General features: G+C 38.6%; 1 protein-coding gene across 1 annotated transcript in view; it reads right to left on the reverse strand.

Annotated features, from left to right (window-relative positions):
• brinp3a.2 (bone morphogenetic protein/retinoic acid inducible neural-specific 3a, tandem duplicate 2) overlaps positions 1-20,455 on the reverse strand; it is a 75,734-nt gene that overhangs the window by 38,023 nt on the left and 17,256 nt on the right. Inside the window, exon 2 of the mRNA XM_074668415.1 lies at positions 12,979-13,352. Coding sequence (XP_074524516.1) covers positions 12,979-13,202 — 224 coding nt within the window. The 5' untranslated portion in view covers positions 13,203-13,352. The remainder of the gene's footprint in view (positions 1-12,978; positions 13,353-20,455) is intronic.

Below are 20,455 nucleotides of genomic sequence, written 5' to 3' on the forward strand. Positions count from 1 at the left end.
AGGTTTGTTTTTCATATTCAGACTATTTTGATTAGAAAACAGCATTTTTATCCCCTTCTCATTGTGCATTCTAAAAAATATTGATTCCCCCCCCCCCCCCCCCCCCCCCCCCCCTTTTTTTTTTTTTCTTTTTTTTTCTTTTTTTTTCCTTTTCTGCACCATTGTATTTGTGTCCTCTAATGTGATGGACTTCGGGCTACAATTGGCCTCCAGGTCTTACTTTGGACAGGCCTGCATCACACTAAATAAACACTTGCAAGATTCATACTACCCAGCATACTGCTTACTAGTTAAAACATTAAATCAACATGCCCACCAGCCTTCTAGCAGGATTTCACTGTGGTTTTTGATGCCACAGTGAACTCCTCTATAATGTATCGCTGTGTCCCATTTCAAGGGCTGCAGCCTTCAAATGTAAGCAAATTCAAGCTGTTTTTCCTGGGCCTCAAAAAATTCTTTGGGTGCATCCTTCATGTCTCTCAATCAGAAGGTCACGGTTTGCTCTCTGGTCCCTCCCTGGGCAAGACACCTGCTACCAAGCTGCAGTGCTGCTGGGATTAATTATGGACGCTTTCCATAGCTGCTGCCATCAGCGTGTGAACGTGGTGTGAATGGGAGTGAGACATGTAATGTAAAAGTGCTCTGAGTGGTCAGAGGCCAGGACAAAGTGCTTTAACAACACAGTCCATTTAAAAAGCCTATGCATCCAAAATTAATTTCAGTATAAGTCATTTATTTCCTATTCTTTTTCTATAGAATCTTTTTTTTAATCAAACTCGGATGTAACAGCATTAACACGTATGTTGCTAAATGTATCAGTCTACAATAGATGGCTTAGATGAAGTGTTTCAGTCCTGATAAAAACAAAATGAGTGTTGTTCATTAAGCATATATGTGTATGAAAAATGCATTAGGTGACTTAAAGTAAAAAGTGATCATTAAAGAAATAATTAGTTGGGGGGGAAACGCGTTGTGTTAAAGCCATAATATAGAAAGAAGAGGCCTGAAAACAAATAAATACAAAGCTGCAATATTCATGCGTGGCTGTCAAATACAGTTAGTTTTCCATAATACATTCTCACTTTGATACACTTCTTCTTTTCAGAATTCAGTGAAGCTGACAGACAAAGAAGGGGAAGGACACGACCTCCAAGAAATTGAGAAGAGACGCCGGTAAAAGCGATTCTGTAATAATGCCAGCTCTGCTTCCTTTCTTTATTCAACCGTGGTCAAACAGATGCAACTATTACTCACATCCAAGATGCCAACTATGTCTGATACTCATCTTTTCTTACTGTTAGGTGTTCAGCACAAGCCAATGCTCATTGATTTAACTTGTTTTCAGACAACATCAGAATAAATCTCATTAAAAGAGCAGCAGGGCTCATCCACACTTGCTGCAAGAGCGAATGAAGTAACCCATGACTCACTCACTTTCAAACATTTTCATGTGGGCTGATAATAATTTAAGATCATTATGTAGAAAGATATATGAAACGGAGATAAAAACCACCTACAGAGATGTATCCTATTTCAGCATCTTTAAATGGGACTAATTAAATACACTTGAAAACGAAGACGCTGTTTGAAAAAGCGTCTATCTTTGATGTTTTAAAGAAGCCTGATAGTTGGGCCAGCGGAGAGATTGTGTTTATTTCTGAGAGCTCTTTCCTTCCATCACAATCTGCATGGTAATGAATGTTTAAAAAGACAGTTATGAAGTCACAGACAGATATCGCAGCTGTAATTATAATAGATCGGTCGTGATTACTTTGAAATTTCTCAGGGAAGGCTACAGGAGTGTGCTGCCAATTTTTGTGCAATCCGCCTGGCACTGCCCCCAATTTACTCACATAATCACGCTTATATGAGAAGAAAGGCACAGAAAAAATATTTCCTCAGAGAGCCTTCTCCCTTTTTACAGAGCGCTGTGTTTTAAAGGTTATTTGAAAAGCTTCATTTTGATGCTTTTTGGAAAGCAATGAAATGAATCCTTTCCATGTGACGGCTGGAACCCAAAACGATGCCATGCAGAAATGGGTGAAGAATTTATATCTGTGGCAGTTTTTCATGTGTGAAAGGAAACAACGTTCAGCAAAGCATGTCAGCTGCATGTCTTCCCTGTCAAATGTTGCACTTTTCTCCCTCTGTAATAAAAGTTTGACTGCTGTAATCAGAACAGGGTTGGGCAACCTTGGCGGCTGATGATGGATGGAGGGAGTGTGGCCTTTTGAAAGGGTATATATCACATTAAAGCAGGAGTAATGAGGAAAGCTAGAACACCCAGATGTTTGAATGATACAGAGCGTGAATCCATCTCAAATTCAAACTGATGCACAGAAAGTTGGAGCGAGCTGGTGGCAAAGATTCTGAGCACGCATCGATTTCAATTTAAGATACACAACTACAAAACAAGACACTTTTTCCATGTAGTGTTGAGCAGAAACTGTTGGCAGTGTGTGTAAAATAAACATAATGATGTTAAATGGATATGTTGTACCCGCTGACCTTTTTGCTGACACTGTAGTATTCAGACAAAGGCTTTGACTAATCTCTTGCTCTGATACATCTAGTGTAGCTATTAATCTTCACCTCATTTCATGCCATACAAATAAATGACCTCTTCAAATGGGACACCATGTCTCTTGAGTTCCACTTTGCAGCGTGAAAGCACTAGTTCAAAGCTGCAGCACGTTCTGTGAAAAAGAGGAATACACAGGGAGGGAGGGAGGGAGGCAGAGCAGGTACAGAAAGAGTATTCGCAAATCCCCACTGTCGTTCGTTTCCTCAGTTATCGTTGACTGTGATAAGCTAGCCCGGCCTTATCTTAAACCCCTACAGGCCAAATAGTTCGTCCTGCGGGGAGAGGAGGAAATGAAATGGGTTTCACCAAGGAGCTGATTTTAGGAGCCGCAATCCTCCCAACAAGCAGCTAAGTCATTATTATTATCAATTTCATTGCTGCTGTTTGCAAAAGGTACATCAGTTCAGCACATCAGTTCAACTCTGTGGATGCTATCAGGGCAAAGTTTTCAGAGTTGTTTGTATTTTCTCAGAATGTAAAGAGGTGACTTCTTTTGGGCTGCTCTCAAATAGTGTGCACCTTGTAAAAAGTAACAGGAAAGATCTACTAAAGCACAACACTTTAAGACATAAAATGGTTATTTATGTATTATTTTTTTAGATTTGTTTCATGTATCTTTGTGCATCTGCATAACTAAACTATACACACATTACTTTAAGCCCAGTATGCTTAATCACAGACAGAAAATAGATACCTTAGTGTCATCAGTTATCCCCTTACACTGATATTTTATTACTTTAGATCATTTTAACAGATCTACACAAATAATAATCTCACTTGACCAGATAGCGGAGGTTTCCCAATACCTTACAGCAGCAATATCATAACACATGAAACCCGCATTGGGTCAAAAGGTATCAGTCTCAAGTTTAAGCTCCAAAAAAACCCCAAAAAACTAGCAAAGTACTCTTATATTTTAAATAGTGATATAATCAGGGGCTTATAAAAAATAAAAAAATAAAAAAGATAAGAAAAAAAGAGCCCACAGCCAAATTCCCAGCATAGTTTGAGGCTAAATTAGTGCTGGTGTTTGCCAAACTCTGTTGCTTTTGGCTTGTTGTTTTAAAAAATAAATAAATAAAATAAAATAAAATAAATAATAAATAAAAAAATAAATAAATAAATAAATAAAAATTACAAATTAAAATAAAGTAAAAATAAATGAATAAATAAAGCAGTCTGTTTAAGTGAGATCACCAAATGTCACTCTACCAGAAGTAAAAGTAAAGCATTTTGGAGCTGTCAGCTACATCATTAATTGGGATGATGATTAAGATCTAAATTAATGCACTTTTATTTTTTTTTGCCTGAAGGCAACTTCCACTTAAAATAATCCTAAGTTGGCTCAGTTGACGAGTCAAAAATAATCGAAAATAAGTGCAGCTTGTATACTAATAGTGTACAACCAGATCACAAAGGAGCATTTTTTTTGAGTGGATGAATTACCACAGAGCTGCTGATGAAATTAAATTAAATTTTGAATACATATAGGACCTATATGACGAAGAGGAAGCAACAAAAGTGGAACTCCTGATAAGTGCAAATAATGTTGCATTAACTTGGAATCATTGTACATAACTAATCTAAATTGTCCAGGGTAACTTTAAACCGCAGTGACACTTCTCAGGCATTGTGTACATGCATTCTTGCAAATTTCCTTATGAATGACAGTGTTCTCCTTTGAAAAGCCATACCTTTAAGTTGTGGCTTCAGACCACACTGTTGTTGCAGTGCAGCACTTATTTGGAAAAATGAATCTAAAAGTCAAGATCATGAAGTGTTTTTCATTTCATTCATTAGATTTTTCCAATCAGACAACTACTCCTTGATGAAAACGGAAAAATGAAATCTATGATCAATACTGACCTTTTTGGCTTATAAAGACAGCATCTGGCTGATATCATTTGTCTATGATCAGATTCAAGGGTTTTTAAAATTATTCTTCTCACATAAATACAAAAAAAAGTAGTTGTTACGATGCAAAAGGTCAGTGTACCCAATGTTTCACAAAAAGTTAAGCACGGTATATGAATATAAACTGGAGTAGCAGAACTCTTCTTCTTCCCACCTCATTAATCATCTCACAACCTACAGATTTATGCGGTGACCCTTTGGAGGAGGTCCAACCCATAGATTGATCCTAACAATTCCCACAGTGGATTATATCTTACACACATAATACACTAACAATGAGCTGTACCTTAAACAGCTACAGTATTAAAAAGCTCTTTGCATTACTTACACCTTCCTGATGTGTGACACAGAACATATGTGTTGATTTGAAGCTCTTTCTCTGTTATTTAGTAGTATTCAGATTTTTGCTGGCGTGCAAGCTCATGATTAGTCACTTCAATAACTTTCATTGGCATAGAAGATATTTCAGTTTAATACTTTTTGCAGTGCAGTCTTATCCCACAAAAATAATCACATGCATTATCCAAATGCAATATGTTCTGAACACAGCCAAATGCATGTCAACAGTCCTGCCGTCACCCTGGTGAATGTGGCAGCCTTCCCTTGGCAGTGTTTCCTGCAGACAGGTGGCTGAGGCGGAAGGCCCACATTGTGTTTGCACTGGAAGCAATGGGCTTGCTCTCCAGTGATTCTCCAAAACACACTCACTCTGACATCCAGCGAAGAACACACCCTCAATGATTCCTTTCAAATTCAATCAGCAAGAGGAGACAAACAGAGTGGAGGGACAGCTTGATGTGGAATTATTACTTCATCATTGCTGAGGTAGCTTAGAGGCTGTAACTTAGAGCACAGCTCCTGGTGATCCATCTCTTCTGTAATGGAGCTTTTATTAAGATTTAAGAGAGATTCAGACTACCAATGAGGGAGGCCAGACAAGGCAGTAATACAATCACTTTTAACTACCTCTGCCCCTTTTCTACAACAGGCAAGCAACCTCTCTGCCAAAAGTTGACAGTACAAAAAATGTTTGTTTGTCTGAAATAGCAGTGTTTTAATTTGGCTCTGGAATGTACCACTTTAAAATCTAATCCACAGTATTCTAGGAATGCACTAGTAATCACGACTTTTCCGACATATCAGAAACTTCTTAAGAGCTGCCAGTACTCAAACCTGTCCTCTCCTTATAGCAGATTATCTTGGCCACTCATAACAACATACATCAACAGTGTCAAACTGACAACTTTCCCAGTTGCCACACAACCCTCACTTGTATGTTGTTGCTGGAGGGAACCTAGAAACTAACATGAACTGAAAAATCTCCACGGTAGCCATGTCCAAAGTCATTCCCAATGGCCAATCATGGCCCAAGGTCTGTTTTCATACAGCCCCCAGCTTTCATCCTACCCTGTACTAATCGTGGCACTAAATTGAATCGTGTTGTAAATTATGTATACATTAACATTTTCTGTACAATGCTCAAACCAAACCAAAGTATGTTCAGAAACGGCTCACAAAACTACAGTTTGACTGTGCGTAGGTTACTTGTGTAAAACTAAAGCTCTGTACATTCTGCAGAAACTCAAGAAAGCATAGTGAAAAACAATCCTAATTAAATCCAGATTCTAATTCTGCCATGAAAAACACTGACATATTGTTCCCACATCGCCCTCGAATGGGGAACTTTTTTTTCCTTGAGATAACACAGAGTTTGCCAACATTTACGTAACACTGCAGAAAACTGACAACTTTTTATTTTTTATCAAGACGCAACTGAGGGACAGGTGAGGTTTGATTTCATATGTCTGTCATGATGGCTCATCACCAGAATCTTCCAGTATAATTCATGAACCCCAGACATAGAACGTTACACTAATGAATCCATGACATGAAGCATATGGTGCACACCCCAACAAGCAATTAAAGAGAGAACTAGCACTTTACTTTTTCCACTTAGAGGACTGCAAAATACTATTGTTAGATTGGAGCAGCAGCCGCTGACACTTAATGCTGTGAAATCTTCTCATCAGAAACACTGTGTAAAGGACACAAAGATTAAGCTGCTTCCTTTTTCAACCCTTTTTAAGTAGTAAAATTGTGACAAGGTTTTTTTTTTATTATTTGGCAAAAAAAAAAAGCTTTATGATTCGAAACTTACTGAAACACAATCATTTGTGCAACTGTGTCACAAAACGGGATCCCCCATAAAGGAATTGCTGTTGTAAACCCATTTCCTTTGAAAGTTGGAAAATCAATCAACAAAAAAGTAAAATAAATAGATAAATAAATAAAGTCTGTGTTTGTTTTGTCACCCCCTTTGGACAAAGTAGAATCTTCAAATTTTGCACTGCTCATATTCAGGAAAAATGTGTATTTTTCTAACTGTGAAAGGACTGCAAGATGCGTGACCCTTTTCTCTCTGAGTGGTTGCAGACTTCAGGACTACACTGAAGAATGTTTTCATCCTGGTGTTGCCGATCTGATGAAAGTAAAGGGGTTTCAAAAAAGCTTTCGAGGGGAACATTAAGGTCTAACATACATTTTCTTCCAGTATGTTCAAAATACGTTCACAAAAATAAAACAGAAACTTGCAGTTATGGTGGGAGAAAAGTCAGGAGATCACCTAACCCAGTATCCTCTAGACACACTGAATATTTCTCCAAACTTTTATGGCTACCTACCGGGTAATTGTTGAGATATTTCAGTCTAGACCACAGAAGCAGACAGCTCAACCAACAAGCTAAGACTGCTCAGCGTCCACTAGAGCTGTTATAATGTGGTTAAATATCTCAAATGGGGATAGAAAAGGAAACTATAATAAGGTTTTCCTTCATTTATAGTGAAATTACACCTATTTTTACTCATTTTTCATCTTTATTGAATCCAACTCAAGAGAGGGAGCTCTACTAAAGAGAGAGAAATTGCCCTCCACAGTTGCCTGGGGCGTTAACAAATTGAATAAAAGTGAGAACTGAAGTAAAACTGAGCCATTAATAGGGGGTGACGCAGGGAATACTGTCTCTTATGACTTAAAAAAAAGGGACAAGTAGAGACCAATGTTTTTTGGATATGTTTAATAGCTGAGGAAATATGTCTTAAGGGGGAAAAACTTCTATTTATTAGACTTCCTTCAACAGCCGACTTACAACAAGGAGCAACTTGAAGTTGCCAAACTCTCAGAGGGACTTTCAGGAGACAAGAGAAGACAAAGAACATCAGCTGGAGTGTAGCAGCGGGATGTTGAAAAGTAGAGCTGAGGGAGTCTGATCTAAAACACTAACCTCAGCCCTCTTCAGAGCACCTGCAGGCTCCCTGCGGGTTAAAGGAAATCTGCTGTTGTTCTTTCAGCTTGAAGTGGCTCTTATATCCAACATGATTGAACATGAGCCGTCTGCTTTTGATCAAGTTAACTCTAAGGGTGGTTGGGTGCTGCCTGCTTCCAGAGTAAACTGATTGCATTTTATTATTACAGTCGTTTTCTTTTAAGTCATTCAGAAATGATCCACAGTGATACTTTCTCAAAGCACTGACACTGTCTACTGCTATTAACTTTGTTTAGCAACTTTGTTTTCAAGCTTTCAATTGTCCATAAATTAAATATGTTAATATTATACTTTGAGCTAACTTTATTGAACTTGAAGGCTTAAACAAATCAAATACCTTGTGGGCTTGAAAAGTGACCACGGAAGGTTTAACCAATGACAATAGAGAAAAAAAAAAAAAAGAAAAAAAAAAAAAAGAAAAGGCTTCAGTTAGCTTAATGTTTGTTAATGCAGATGGAGTCTCCCATGGCAACCACATTCTTCTTGTATTGCACAATAGGGGAATATTATTGTTATGCAATTGATCTGTGGTAATATGACATTTTACCATAATGCAAATAATTAAAAATATAGATAAATACATCATAAGAGTAAATAAAAATAAAATTAAATAATTAAATAAATAAATAGAAAAAAAAAAACTGAATTCACTGCTTTCAGATTGTTTAATAACCCAAGACAGTCAGGTGTTTAATTACTTTTCATAATCAGACATATCAGTCAACATATGTATCATTGCTCTCTGTTTGCAAAATCTAACACCACTAATCCAAAACAAGTCCTGGCATCATTTGACTTTCATAGATCAGAGATTCAAGCATATTGATGCTGCATAGGTTGCTGCTGCATTTGTTGCTGCTGCCCATGGGAGAAATGTGTCAACGGGACTACCGTCTTCGAGTGAGCGAATCGTTCCTCCTAATGTGTGTGTTGTAAGTCTATGAAGCCAGAAGGTTTATCCCGAGGGAAAATATTTATGACCTCGAGAAATGTGAATCCATTTTCAAACGGTTTTCATTAATCACAAATGTCAGATGCCTTCACATGATCCACATTACTTGGAGCATAACATATGTAATATCTTGATAATAAACAAATGATTATTTCAGTTTGATAAACAAGAAAAATAAAGTATTTATCATTTGATGAATCACATAAACATTCCTTATATAATAGGAAAAATTATAATAATTTGATTCCTATGTTTTGTGAAAGAGTTTATTTTGTCATTCCGAGCATGCCCAGTTTATTAAGATGACATCACCATTGACAAGCGCAAAGCAGAGTCTTAACAAACAATCTGCAACACTGAAAAAAAAAATATATATTTTAAGTATTGTCTCCCATTACTATCTCTGAAAGATGACAAACCGTCCTATTTACATCAGCTTGTCTTGATGCTTTCTATCCTGAGCCTGGTAAAGAACAGCTACAGCTAAAACAGCTCTGTTCATATGGTGAATTTTAAAAATCCAATGATGTAAACAGGCAAGGTTTTCCAAATCTCTGCTAATCTTAGCCAAAAGACAGATGTAACAACTCCTCCTGTTGCTGTTGTCATACGGCTCTTACCCCTTTTGATCAATCCCACAAAACACTCTTTATGATATTAATACTCTGTGTTTATTTTTCTCATATGATTTCTGGTTATTTATCTGCTATCTTCAGAGATGCATCAAAAATCCAGTCAGATTTGTCAGGGACAGAAAATTTTAAGATGTTGCAGAGATGTTGCTGATTGAGCGGAGCTGAGATGTAATGACTGAAGAGAAATCTAAAGGCTCGTTTTTTGTTTTTTTTTTAAGTTCTTTTTTTTATTGTCAAACTCTTTTCCAAACTGGGCTGGAAATCAAACCTCAACGTTCTGTTAACACTCATATTTGATGTCCCTGCAGCATCGGAAATAGAAGTATATTGGTCCTGAGTGCCCAGACAGATTTTCAATCTTGTTTACTTATTTCTTACATCAAACATTTTTTAAAAAAAATCTAAGAAGAAAAAAACACCTTGACAAACTTCTAACTTTTTTTTCTTTCTTGTTTGTTTACTTGCTTCTGTCCCCCCAGTGACAGGGATTCATAAGCCATGATTTCAACCTGTGGGGGTGAGAGAAAAAAGTTGTTTCTTTTTTCTTTTCCCTTTTAAAGACATGCTTTGGAAACGGTTTCAGCAACACAACATCAATTCCGTTTCTTGTTGCTGCAAAATAGTCAGGGCTTGATTTAAAAATCAAAGTCCTATGTATGCCAGCAGAGGTAGCTGTGAGGTTAAAATACACATTATGCAAGGATTTTTGAATTTTGGGGGGACTTGGCGTGACTTTGTTCTTCTGGGAGGATATGGCAGTGGGCCCAGTTTCTTTGAAAAAAAAAAAAAAAAAAAAAAAAGCACTACTGAATTGTGCATGAGCCAACTCCAGGTGTGTGCACCCAAAAACATCACCACATTTCATTCCTATCAACAGAAGCACTAAAGGGGGCAACGATTTGCCAGAACAGAGAAACATAAGCTTAGCCACACAGCTGTATCCATTCTGTCTCTGTCAGACCCCTTTCTGGACTGAAATGGGACTGAATCCAAGAGAATTTCAATATGCGAAGATTTACAAGTTATTTGCTTTTTAGGATAGTTTTTCCTTTTAATATCATCACTATTAATCAGTGTCGTATTGTGGTAATCTAGAGAGCCTCAAACACAACCTTGCAGCTGACAGAACCCTCTCAGGGGATTCTGTGATAATGCAGAGTAATAAGTACTAAGAGCTCACTAATCACTTGGCCACATGATAAGACTATTAATCTTGCCGCTCGTGCAGCTCAGCTCCGACGGATCGCTGCCTTTTTGCCAGAGAAAGAAATATTAAAAAGCTCTAATGCAGCAACCGTACACCAAAGCCATAAAGCATCCTTGCACCGATCCATAGATGTCAAGAGCCCTGTCCATCTATTTCCAGAAGCCCAGACAACATCCTCCTAAAATGACGAAGGATATGATTCATGACACAATCTCCGCTAATTCGGCCGCATGCCGATACCTCAGACTGTGTTGCTGTCATGACAAATCATCATTTTTTTCCGGTCCTAATCACCATATTTCAGCTGACCACCTGATCAGGTGACTCCCCGAGGGCTCTGGAAGGCAGCACAATATGATGTAGAGCCTGCTGATAGCAACATGTCTGCATGAAATACATCATGATTCTGTCGAGGAAAGTGCCAGAAATCTTGTGAGCATTGGCAGAGAGGAACCTTTTCAGCATGACAGCACAGGGCCAATAATCCAGTCTGCCTACTAAATAACCATGAAAGGGGTTTTCAGAAAGCATATTGTCAAATGTGTGTGCACAAATGTGATGTTTTATTTTCCCCCTTACATCATTTTGATGTTAGAATAAAAATGTAAGCAGGGAAAAAACAAATGTAGGGCTTATAAAAATCCTCTGCTGTTGCGGCTCTGACACCGCAGTGATCAAACATTATCACATACGTGTTGAAATGCCTTTGGAGTCACCTTGCCCTCCACTTAAGTCTCTTCTCCTCTCTGCAACAAACATCAGGCACACATTTGCATGACACTTCAACCCTAACGCCTGAGAGTTCATTTCTTTCATATCTCATTGTTAGCATTTCATTCAGCTTCACCTGATTTACAAATCTGTAGCGCATTTCTTTGCAAGGGGTGTAAATTCAGCACAAAGTGTGAATAGAGGGGAGATAGAGATTTGTGGCAGAATATGTATCAAAAGTCAAAATGAGAAACAGCTCAATGTGAAGAGGTTAACTAGACATACTTTTCAGTAGTAAATACATGCTTGGGCTTTCGTTTCTGACATCCATGAGTGATGCTAACAGAGTGTCTATCAGGGGCGGAGCCAGGATTTCAGTTTCAGGGGGGCCAAACAAATTTTGTCTGGGCCTTAAATTACAAAAGTTAGTAGATCACTATTCAAATTGAAAAAAATGACAGGTATGAATAAATGACTCATATACTACTATGGCCAGATTTTTATATCATTTTTGCGCATCAGATGGGTCTGCCTGTGATCACTATCCATGGTACTGAGCAAAGAGTAGTGCTCTAACGAACCAGTGGGCTGCACAGCTATGGCATTACATTTATTAAAGGCTTTAAGAACAGTGACAATAACTACATTTAAACAAAAGACAAAGTCTTTCCCAAAATCAGTCTCTAGTCCTGCCCATATAATGTGAGGCTGAATGTTTCACAGCTCTGTTGCATTGTTTTTTGTTGTTGTTGTTTGTTTGTTTGTTTGTTTGTTTTTTGTTCAAAATGCTCAAAAGATTTCCAAACTGGGCTAATTTCATAAAGACAGGACATCTAATAATAACAAAGAGAAACTGAAGTTACAATTTTTTTTTATTTTTTTATTTTTTATTTTTTAAGTTTTGGGTAGGCCTGTTGAAAAGTTGGTGGGTCTGGAACCATTGGGCCCACCCATAACGCAGCTCCCTGGGGCCTCATGTACAAAGACTTACTTGGATTTCCTACTGAAACTTGGCAACATTCAAATCCAGGAAACATTGCAACGTACAACATCGCAACGTACGCATTAGAGGCAGCTGTCAACAGCTGTAGAAACGTGCGTGTGCCAGCCATGAAGTTGGCGTGAGGCCGTGCATATCCCCACGGTCATTTTACTCTTGATACACCTGAACTTTGCTATTAAAAAGATTGTACATATTCTTTGTACATGAGGCCCCTGGTGTCCACAATGCAGACTTCCTACACAGATTAATGGCCTCCATATCAACAAAACTGAAACCTTAAACTCTTGTTTATCAATCATTTACTTTAAATAATTGATTTTGAAGCTGTTAATCTCATTTTGAATTGATTATCAACATGCAAATATATAATGCTCAACTCTTGTTACACAGAATTAGATCAATCTAACAGTAAAGTCTTGGTGCTGCTGTGTGTCTGTGGCTGCCGACTGTGACTCTGTGGGTTGTACTGATCTAAATACAGTATGTAGACTCAGACCTATAATCTAAGTGATCTTTATTTACATACAGCCAGCCTTTCACAGTACAGCTGTGGAAACGCTGCAATGTGTCAGCTGGGAGATATTCGTATAAGTAGCATCAGAACAAGACACTATGTGGAGTTCCTCCCCATGCTTCCTCCCTGACTCACCTGTATATCTTATATCTGGTGGAGAAGCCTTGCCGGTTCTTCTCCACAAAGTCGATGTACTCTGGGGAGTGATGGAAGGGCCCTTTATCCGACAGGAGCCAGTCCAGGGGGCCCCCGGGTTTGTCATTCGGGAGGCTGGTTGTTGCCGCTGCAGCTGCTGTTACCGCCGACCGTAAACACACCCAGCAGTGAAGGCTGAGGCTGATGACGCCCCATAGAGCCATCAGAGATGGAGGGAGCGAGTGAGGGGATGAGGGGTGGTGATGGTGGAGGATGGAGAGGGGGGTGTTCAGCAGCCAAAGCCACTCTTTATTAGCTGGCTCCTCCACTGGGATGACCGGGGGACCTGCATCACCTCAACGCCCCCCGAACACCTTAAAAAAGAAAAAAGAACAAACAGACAGATAAGGATACAAATATAAACACACCCACAACTGGTGTAAAGACAGAGAGACAAACAGAAACCTGACAATACTTCAGACTGTACCGGCTCCATGTGGCAGCCAGACACAGATGCTTGTATTCTCAAGTGTTTGAAGAGACTTCATCACACAGATGGATCATTCAACACAATCCATTTGTGCTGGAATGATTTCTACATTAATTACCAGCAAATTGAAGGGAAATTAATTGATCATTGAAATAGAATATCAAAGAAAGGTGGAAAACATTCAGCAGCTGCAGCTTTAAAAGCATGAGGATTTACTGCTTATCTCTCTTTCTTTTTCGTTTGTTACTTTAAAATGAACACACTCAGGCTTGTGATTTCAAAAGCACTTCAAATGTCATCTCACACACAAACATCTTTAGCTCAACCTTAAATTAGTGAGGTAACAATAAACATATTTTGAAAGCAGTCATCTCTTCTTTTATTTGGCTGTGACCGTATTAAATTTAACCACGTTGTATTCTCCTTTTACCGAGCCCTGCGAGCACTGCTCTGCTCATTGAGAGCAAATTAGGGTTTAGTGTCTTGATCAAAGACACTTCATTATGCGAACAGGAAGAGCCAGAGGCCTCGAGCCACCAAGCCCCAGATTCATGGACAGCCAGGGACAGAATCATGGATCTACATCAGTTCTGGAGCTCAAATTGGGGAGAACTTTACAGATTGTGCTCTCACTGCTAATCTAACCACATTCACTCACAATATCTCAAAGTAGTAACAGTGGGTGTCTGAGAGGCTGCAGGAATATGGTCAAACTTTATAAAACACAGGAAAACACTGGTTAGTTACCAAGAAATATGGTTGGGTTTGATTTTCTTTTTTTTCATCTCAGGGCTATAAACAACACGTTTTCTGATTTCTTTCTTTCAAAGCAATGCATGCTGGTAAATAAAACTGACATTCTGACCATCTGCCGCCAGTATATTTAAGGAAGAATTGGGAAATGCAGTGGGTCCATTTTAAAGTAGGATTAAGCTGTCACCACATGCCTAAATGGTACTGCAAAATGATGAAATGACAAGGAATGATGGTTTCAGACAAAATCTGTGAGTTTGAGCCTCATGCACTCCCAAAGGAGCTCTATTGGATCAAGATCTGGTGACCGAGAAGACCATTGGAGTACAGCGAACTCATTTTCATGTTCAAGAAACCAGTGTGAGATGATTTGAGCTTTGTGACATGAAGCGTTATCCTGCTGGAAGTACCCATCAAAGTATCCTACAAAGGGGCCCAAAGTGTGCCAAGGAAATAGCCCCCACACCATTACACCAGCAGCAGCAGCCTGAACCGTTGATCCAAGGCATGATGGATCCATGCTTTCATGTTGTTTACTCCAAATTCTCAGCCTACCTATCTTCTTTTGTCCAGTTTTGGGGAGCCTGTGTGAACTGTAGCCTCAGTTTCCAGTGTTTAAATCCCCTTTTTTTCTCCGTTATGATGCTTAGTTTTAACTTGCGTTGAGTTGCTGCCATATGATTAGCCAATTAGACGATGTTGTTAACGAGCAGTTGAACAGGTGTTGTTGATAAAGTTGCCACTGAGTGTGTATTATGTTTCCCTTCATCCCTAGTCAAGTAAATCTTGTTCACAAAAAGAAGTGCTCAACTTATAAAACAGTAAATTAGAAAATGAAAAAAAAAGTGTTATTCTTAGAGCTGCAGAATGCCTGAATGAGGAAACTTCTGATAAAAGAAAAAAAAAATGTTCCACTTAATAAAGACATTTTTAAAGTTAAGGACTTATTGATTAAAGATAAAGAATAAATGACAGATTTAATAGAAACAAAACAAAATCATTACTTTCAGCTTCCGACTAAAATTTCCCAGGAGACGCTGGGGGAATAAATAGCCCATTCAAATAAAAGAAAATCACAGCACTTGTAAGTTAAATGCTCTCTGTTGTGCTGTGAATCATTTCTTCTTCAAAAAAAGAACAGTTTGGCTCTGTTTTTTTTTAAGTTTCCACATTCGTTATGAGTCATTGCTTCTTAGAAGCTTGAGTACTCGGTACAAGCCAAGAACTTCATTTATGTTACACAGGGACCGTTTAGCAGACCTTATCAGCAGGGTGAATGTGTGATTTAAAGATAGATTTATGCAAAAGTCTATGCTAACATTGCTGCTTCTGAAATGATTTAGCAGGTGGCGGATGATTCTTGAAGTTTAGTTTCCAATTTTAAATTTAAACTGGCAAATTAGCTTATAAATGCTCCTCTCCTGCGTTAAACTTCAACTGTTCTGTGTAGATAAAATGTATTGTTTTCACACATCGGCGGTCACTTTGCAGTAAGACTGCACCTCATCTATTAAGAGTGCTCCTCGGAGAGAAACACACTGACGCACTCACAGAGGTAGACTTTTGTTGCAGGAATAAGAAAGTCTTGGTTCCTGAGATCTATCAGACGACGTGCTGTTCAGACTGTTGTCCAGGGCTCACATTAGTCTCCATCACCATTCCAAGGCCTGTCAATCATTTCCCCCGCAGTGACAGACTCTTTTGCTTTGTGTGTTTGTGTGCTTGTGTTGTGATGGGGGGGGGGGGGGGGGGGGGGGGGGGGGGGGGGTTCGAGTCCCATTACAGTATTCTGATGACAATCTGTCAAGTTAACTCAGCCATATGACTGTATGTGTGTGGGTGTGTGCATGCGCAAGTGTATGTGTGGGTTTCAACAATCATTACACTCAGACGAACCAGCAGGCAGCTTGGGAACAGTGCGGCCTGCTGGTTTGCCTGGAAAAATGAATCTAATGCCATCATTTTATCATTGACTGGAATATGTGGAGATTATTGAAAACCGAACCCTACAGGAATCCACGACCCCATGATGTGATGAGATGAGCCAGCAATTTGCAACAAAGAGTCCAGGCTGGAATTAGTGTTTGCTCTCTCCCAGTGTAAAGAGAGTGTATTTCCCAGGCACACAAAACATACACAGTGTCATACTTTCAACTGGGAGCAAAATAAGGATTAATGGCCTCACACATGCAGCCCCCAGAAAAGTCAAAAGCTGATCCTTAAAGTGTGATAACTACACTTCTAGATTTCAAAACTGCCCCTCATGTGATGACACAACACAGCTTTTATAACCAATATACACAAGCCACCACAGGATCAGAAACAAAACATGAACATTGTTCATCTGTTTAGCAAGTTTGGTCTCCAATCAGAGTTCTTACCAAAGTCAACTCTGCTTGAAATGTTGCTGGTGAATGCATGCACAGCACCCTCATCTTCTTCCCCTTCTCTTAAAATATTGGCACATCACAACCATAATTACAGATGTAGACTGCCACCTACTGTAGTGGAGTGTGTAATATCAGTGTTTCCACCTTAGGTTACATTTTACCTGATGAAACGAGGGGGAGACAAATAAAACTGACTAACTAAATAAATAAATTAATAAATAGAATATGATAAAATAATCTGATTTAAACAAATTAATATATTAAACAAACAAACAAACAAAAACAAAAATCCAAGATTCATGATGAATGACTAAATCATATCAAACAAAGTAATTTCTATCTTTAAATTTCTCTTGGAAAATAAAACAAAACAAACAAACAAAAAAAAAATGAAAATAAATAAATAAATAAATAAATAAAAGAGCATTGAAACACTTCCATTTTAGCACTTGTCCCTTAAAGCAAACATCTTGGCTTCATCAGGTTGTGGAAAAGCAGACTGTACCAAGTAGGACCTTTAGATGGGGGGACTTTAGACATTTGTTTTCCTTTTTCAATATCTGTTTTTGACCAGATTTTAACCAAACTCTAGTTGAAAGACTATTCTATTTATCTTATTTACATTTCGGTGTCTAGAAATACAGACTGTTGTTAATTAGACACTTCTTCTCTCACAGTTTGTTGAACTTTCCCTCAGCTTCAAGTGCTGTGATTTAACCAGGAAGTCTTTAACACTTCATTTAGATCTAGGATGCTTTCTGCCAATTTTCAGCATCTTTTTACTTATCACTCCTTTATTTTTCATGAATGGCTTTTTTAATTCTAAAATGGAGTAAGAGAGAAGCTGAGCTTCCAGCTACATTCCTGGACTATTGGGATTATCTGCTTCTCCAAACCTTTCAGGATTTCTGTTTCCCAGGCAGAGAGGAGGACTAAAAGAAGGACAGATATCAGGTAGGGAGTGACTTAAAAACTCTGCATCTTCTTGTACTGGAACAGAAATTTTAATGCATAAAGTGCTGCTTATGTGTGTTGCTGTTTTGCATTGAAGAAAGCTTGATTTTGATACTGCAGAGAATGCTTGAAGGAAGGTATTTGAGAATTTGAAGAACTGGATTTTAAGGTACCTGTCACTTGTGGCACTGAATACTTTGAATTTGTTAGCTTGCTTTTTTTCTTCTGAGAGCTTTTCGGTAATGTGTGCGGATGGTGGCAGATTGGACTGACACTGTTATTGAAGTTAATTTGGTATGATCCAAAAAGACTGATTTCTGAAAACTAGTCTTTTTCAAGGCTTTGGATGGTACATATAAAGCATAATGTGGGGCTTGTTTTCATTTGAGTTGATCTATTTGCAAGGTTAAGAGAGTTTTAAGTCCCTTGAAATGCTTTAGTAATGGGTCTTTGGTAGACAAAGCTACATTTTTGTTATACATTCCACGTTATATCATCCAAAGTGCAGTCAGAAATGTGGTTTAATTCTGAGCTACATGAAAGTAAAACGAGGGCATGAAAAGATTTCCACTGAAATGTTGCAGAATCTCTCAAATTCTTCTCTCACTTCTTTTGTTGTCGATGCCGTCACACTGCCAACAAGTCCTTCAGCAATCTCTGCTCTCGTTCCAGCAGTGTTGAATACTTTATTGGCACAGAGACTGAAGACTTCAGTCCTCCCATCTTTTCTGTTATCTTCTGCCATGCTTGAACATCACACTTTCCTCTCTAAGCCTTCAGCAGCAGAGGGCCACACAGCGAGCAGAGCAACACTTTGGTGTCTGAGGTTCATCAAAACACAAAGTTGGGGCTTACTGTCTTTTAGCATCAGGATCTGGGGAAGCTACTGTATTAAAATGCAACACGTTTTTTCCCTAACAACCCACGGAGTACAGCAGCTTGTTATGTGGGCCTAGACTTCATAATATGATGATATAGATAACAGTCAAGTGTCAATTTTACATCAGGTTTGTCTTGTTAAGAACACTCTCCAAGATAATCAGGCAAACGGCAGCGAGCTTGATATACTGATGGTTTCCTCAGATTATCTTGTCAGATTTTCCAGTGGTGTGAGGTGTGTGGAGAGTGATTTCATTTGCCATGATCTATTCAGAAGAGGACTGATACTGCACTGATTTGAAGCATACATATTCAGTTGCTAAGATTAGATATCCTGTTGTAAAGATGACGGCAGATATGGTGCTAAGTGGATTTTTGCTTTAGATGGTGTGGCCGAGCTGGATTACTGACAATTTAAAAAAGAAAAAAAGCAGCACAGCAAACACAGACATGGGGACAACTGTCCGTTAGAGTTATGGCATTAACAATCAATACCATAACGACTGTACCAGGAAGCTGTATGGTAAACTTTTTTTTTTTTTTTTTGGATATTCAAATTATCAAATAATTTTTTAAGATTTATAATTAAAAAACAATAATTTTTCTGACTATTATCTCATCTTACTGCTTTCTGTTTGTCTTTTTCTCTTTCTCATTTGGACACAAAAACTAACAAACTTTCATAATAACATTAATAATACAAAGAACCACAGATGCCACTGTGAGATTCGGAACTGAAGAAAAACAAGACTTCTGCCGCTTTAAGAGTTTTTGAGTAACCTCTACAAAAATATGATCAAAAGTATAGACTAGGAGCAAACTGCACAAGGTAAAATTAGAATAAATGGATCATATCCCTTTGTACGTCACATCAAACTAACCCACAACAACTATGCATAGTCATTCAATTTATCTCTTTCTCTACATGTCTGCAGTGGGGGGCAGGGAACTATTGGAGTTAACAATTAGTCAGCCTTGGTGAATAGCATATTTGCTTGAAATGCAGCTTTACAAACTTCCTGTGGTCAGTCACGTTTATTTACTCAAAATTAATATCTGACTATGACCAAAGACTGTATAAAACCTGGATGTAGGCTCCGTGACGTCACATCTGCTCTAGATACCTTAAAATGGAGACAATCCACAGAAACAGCCACACTGGGTATGACGGGGGCTTTGAGTTTCCTTTCTATTAGCTTTAGGGCGCTCATCATTCACATGAGTTAGGCTGCGTTTCTGACTGGACAATAAAATGGTTCTAATATCTTCTTTACTGCCGAGTTAGACAAAAAAAAAAATCACTGTAGAGTGTGTGCCAATAGCGAAATCAGTGTTTCAGATCCAAACTGTTTGTTGAACCAGGCTGTAAATATGATTTTTAACTATGTTACAATCAGTTTTTTGGCTTGGTGTGTACCTTACTTCTTGTCTTTCTGCAGCCAGCCTCGAGCGGCTCATCCTCAATGAACAGCAACTTTTAGCACTTCCGCTTTTAGCACTTTGATCTTTCTAAACCTGGTGTTGCCCCTTGACTATGACATGTTGCAAGACTTCCAGTGTGCTGAGAGTTCGACTTTTGACATTTTGCAAGTGTGCAACCACAAGGTGCAACAAACTCAGAAGTGTCCATACAGTGAAGTAAATTCATTGGTTCATCGATGCACAGAAACATTCAGACACTTTTAGCACTGTCAGGCTTTGCTACCCCAATTCATAACCACATCTGAACAACAACAAGTTTTAAGACAGCATCTAGGAATTAAACCGGTACACCACTTTTACCAGGATCTCTCAGCACTGTTGCCAGTGTCTTTTTAGTTAAATGACCTGGATGGTTATGATGACATGTACACACAGCAACACGTTGCCTTTAAAACTGCTACAAGTGCATGTTTTGTTAATTAAATCCAAACCCACCTCCTGCCTCCACTTTGACTCTGTTTTAAAGGTGAACACTGCCTCACTTTACATGGTGCACATTGTGTTTGGGTGACCTTTCTCAGAGGGGAGT

The sequence above is a fragment of the Halichoeres trimaculatus genome, unplaced genomic scaffold, assembly GCF_033239565.1.
Source record: "Halichoeres trimaculatus isolate MK-OKI-2021-1 unplaced genomic scaffold, fHalTri1.1 fHalTri1_scaffold_4, whole genome shotgun sequence".
NCBI classification, from domain to species: Eukaryota; Metazoa; Chordata; class Actinopteri; order Labriformes; family Labridae; genus Halichoeres; species Halichoeres trimaculatus.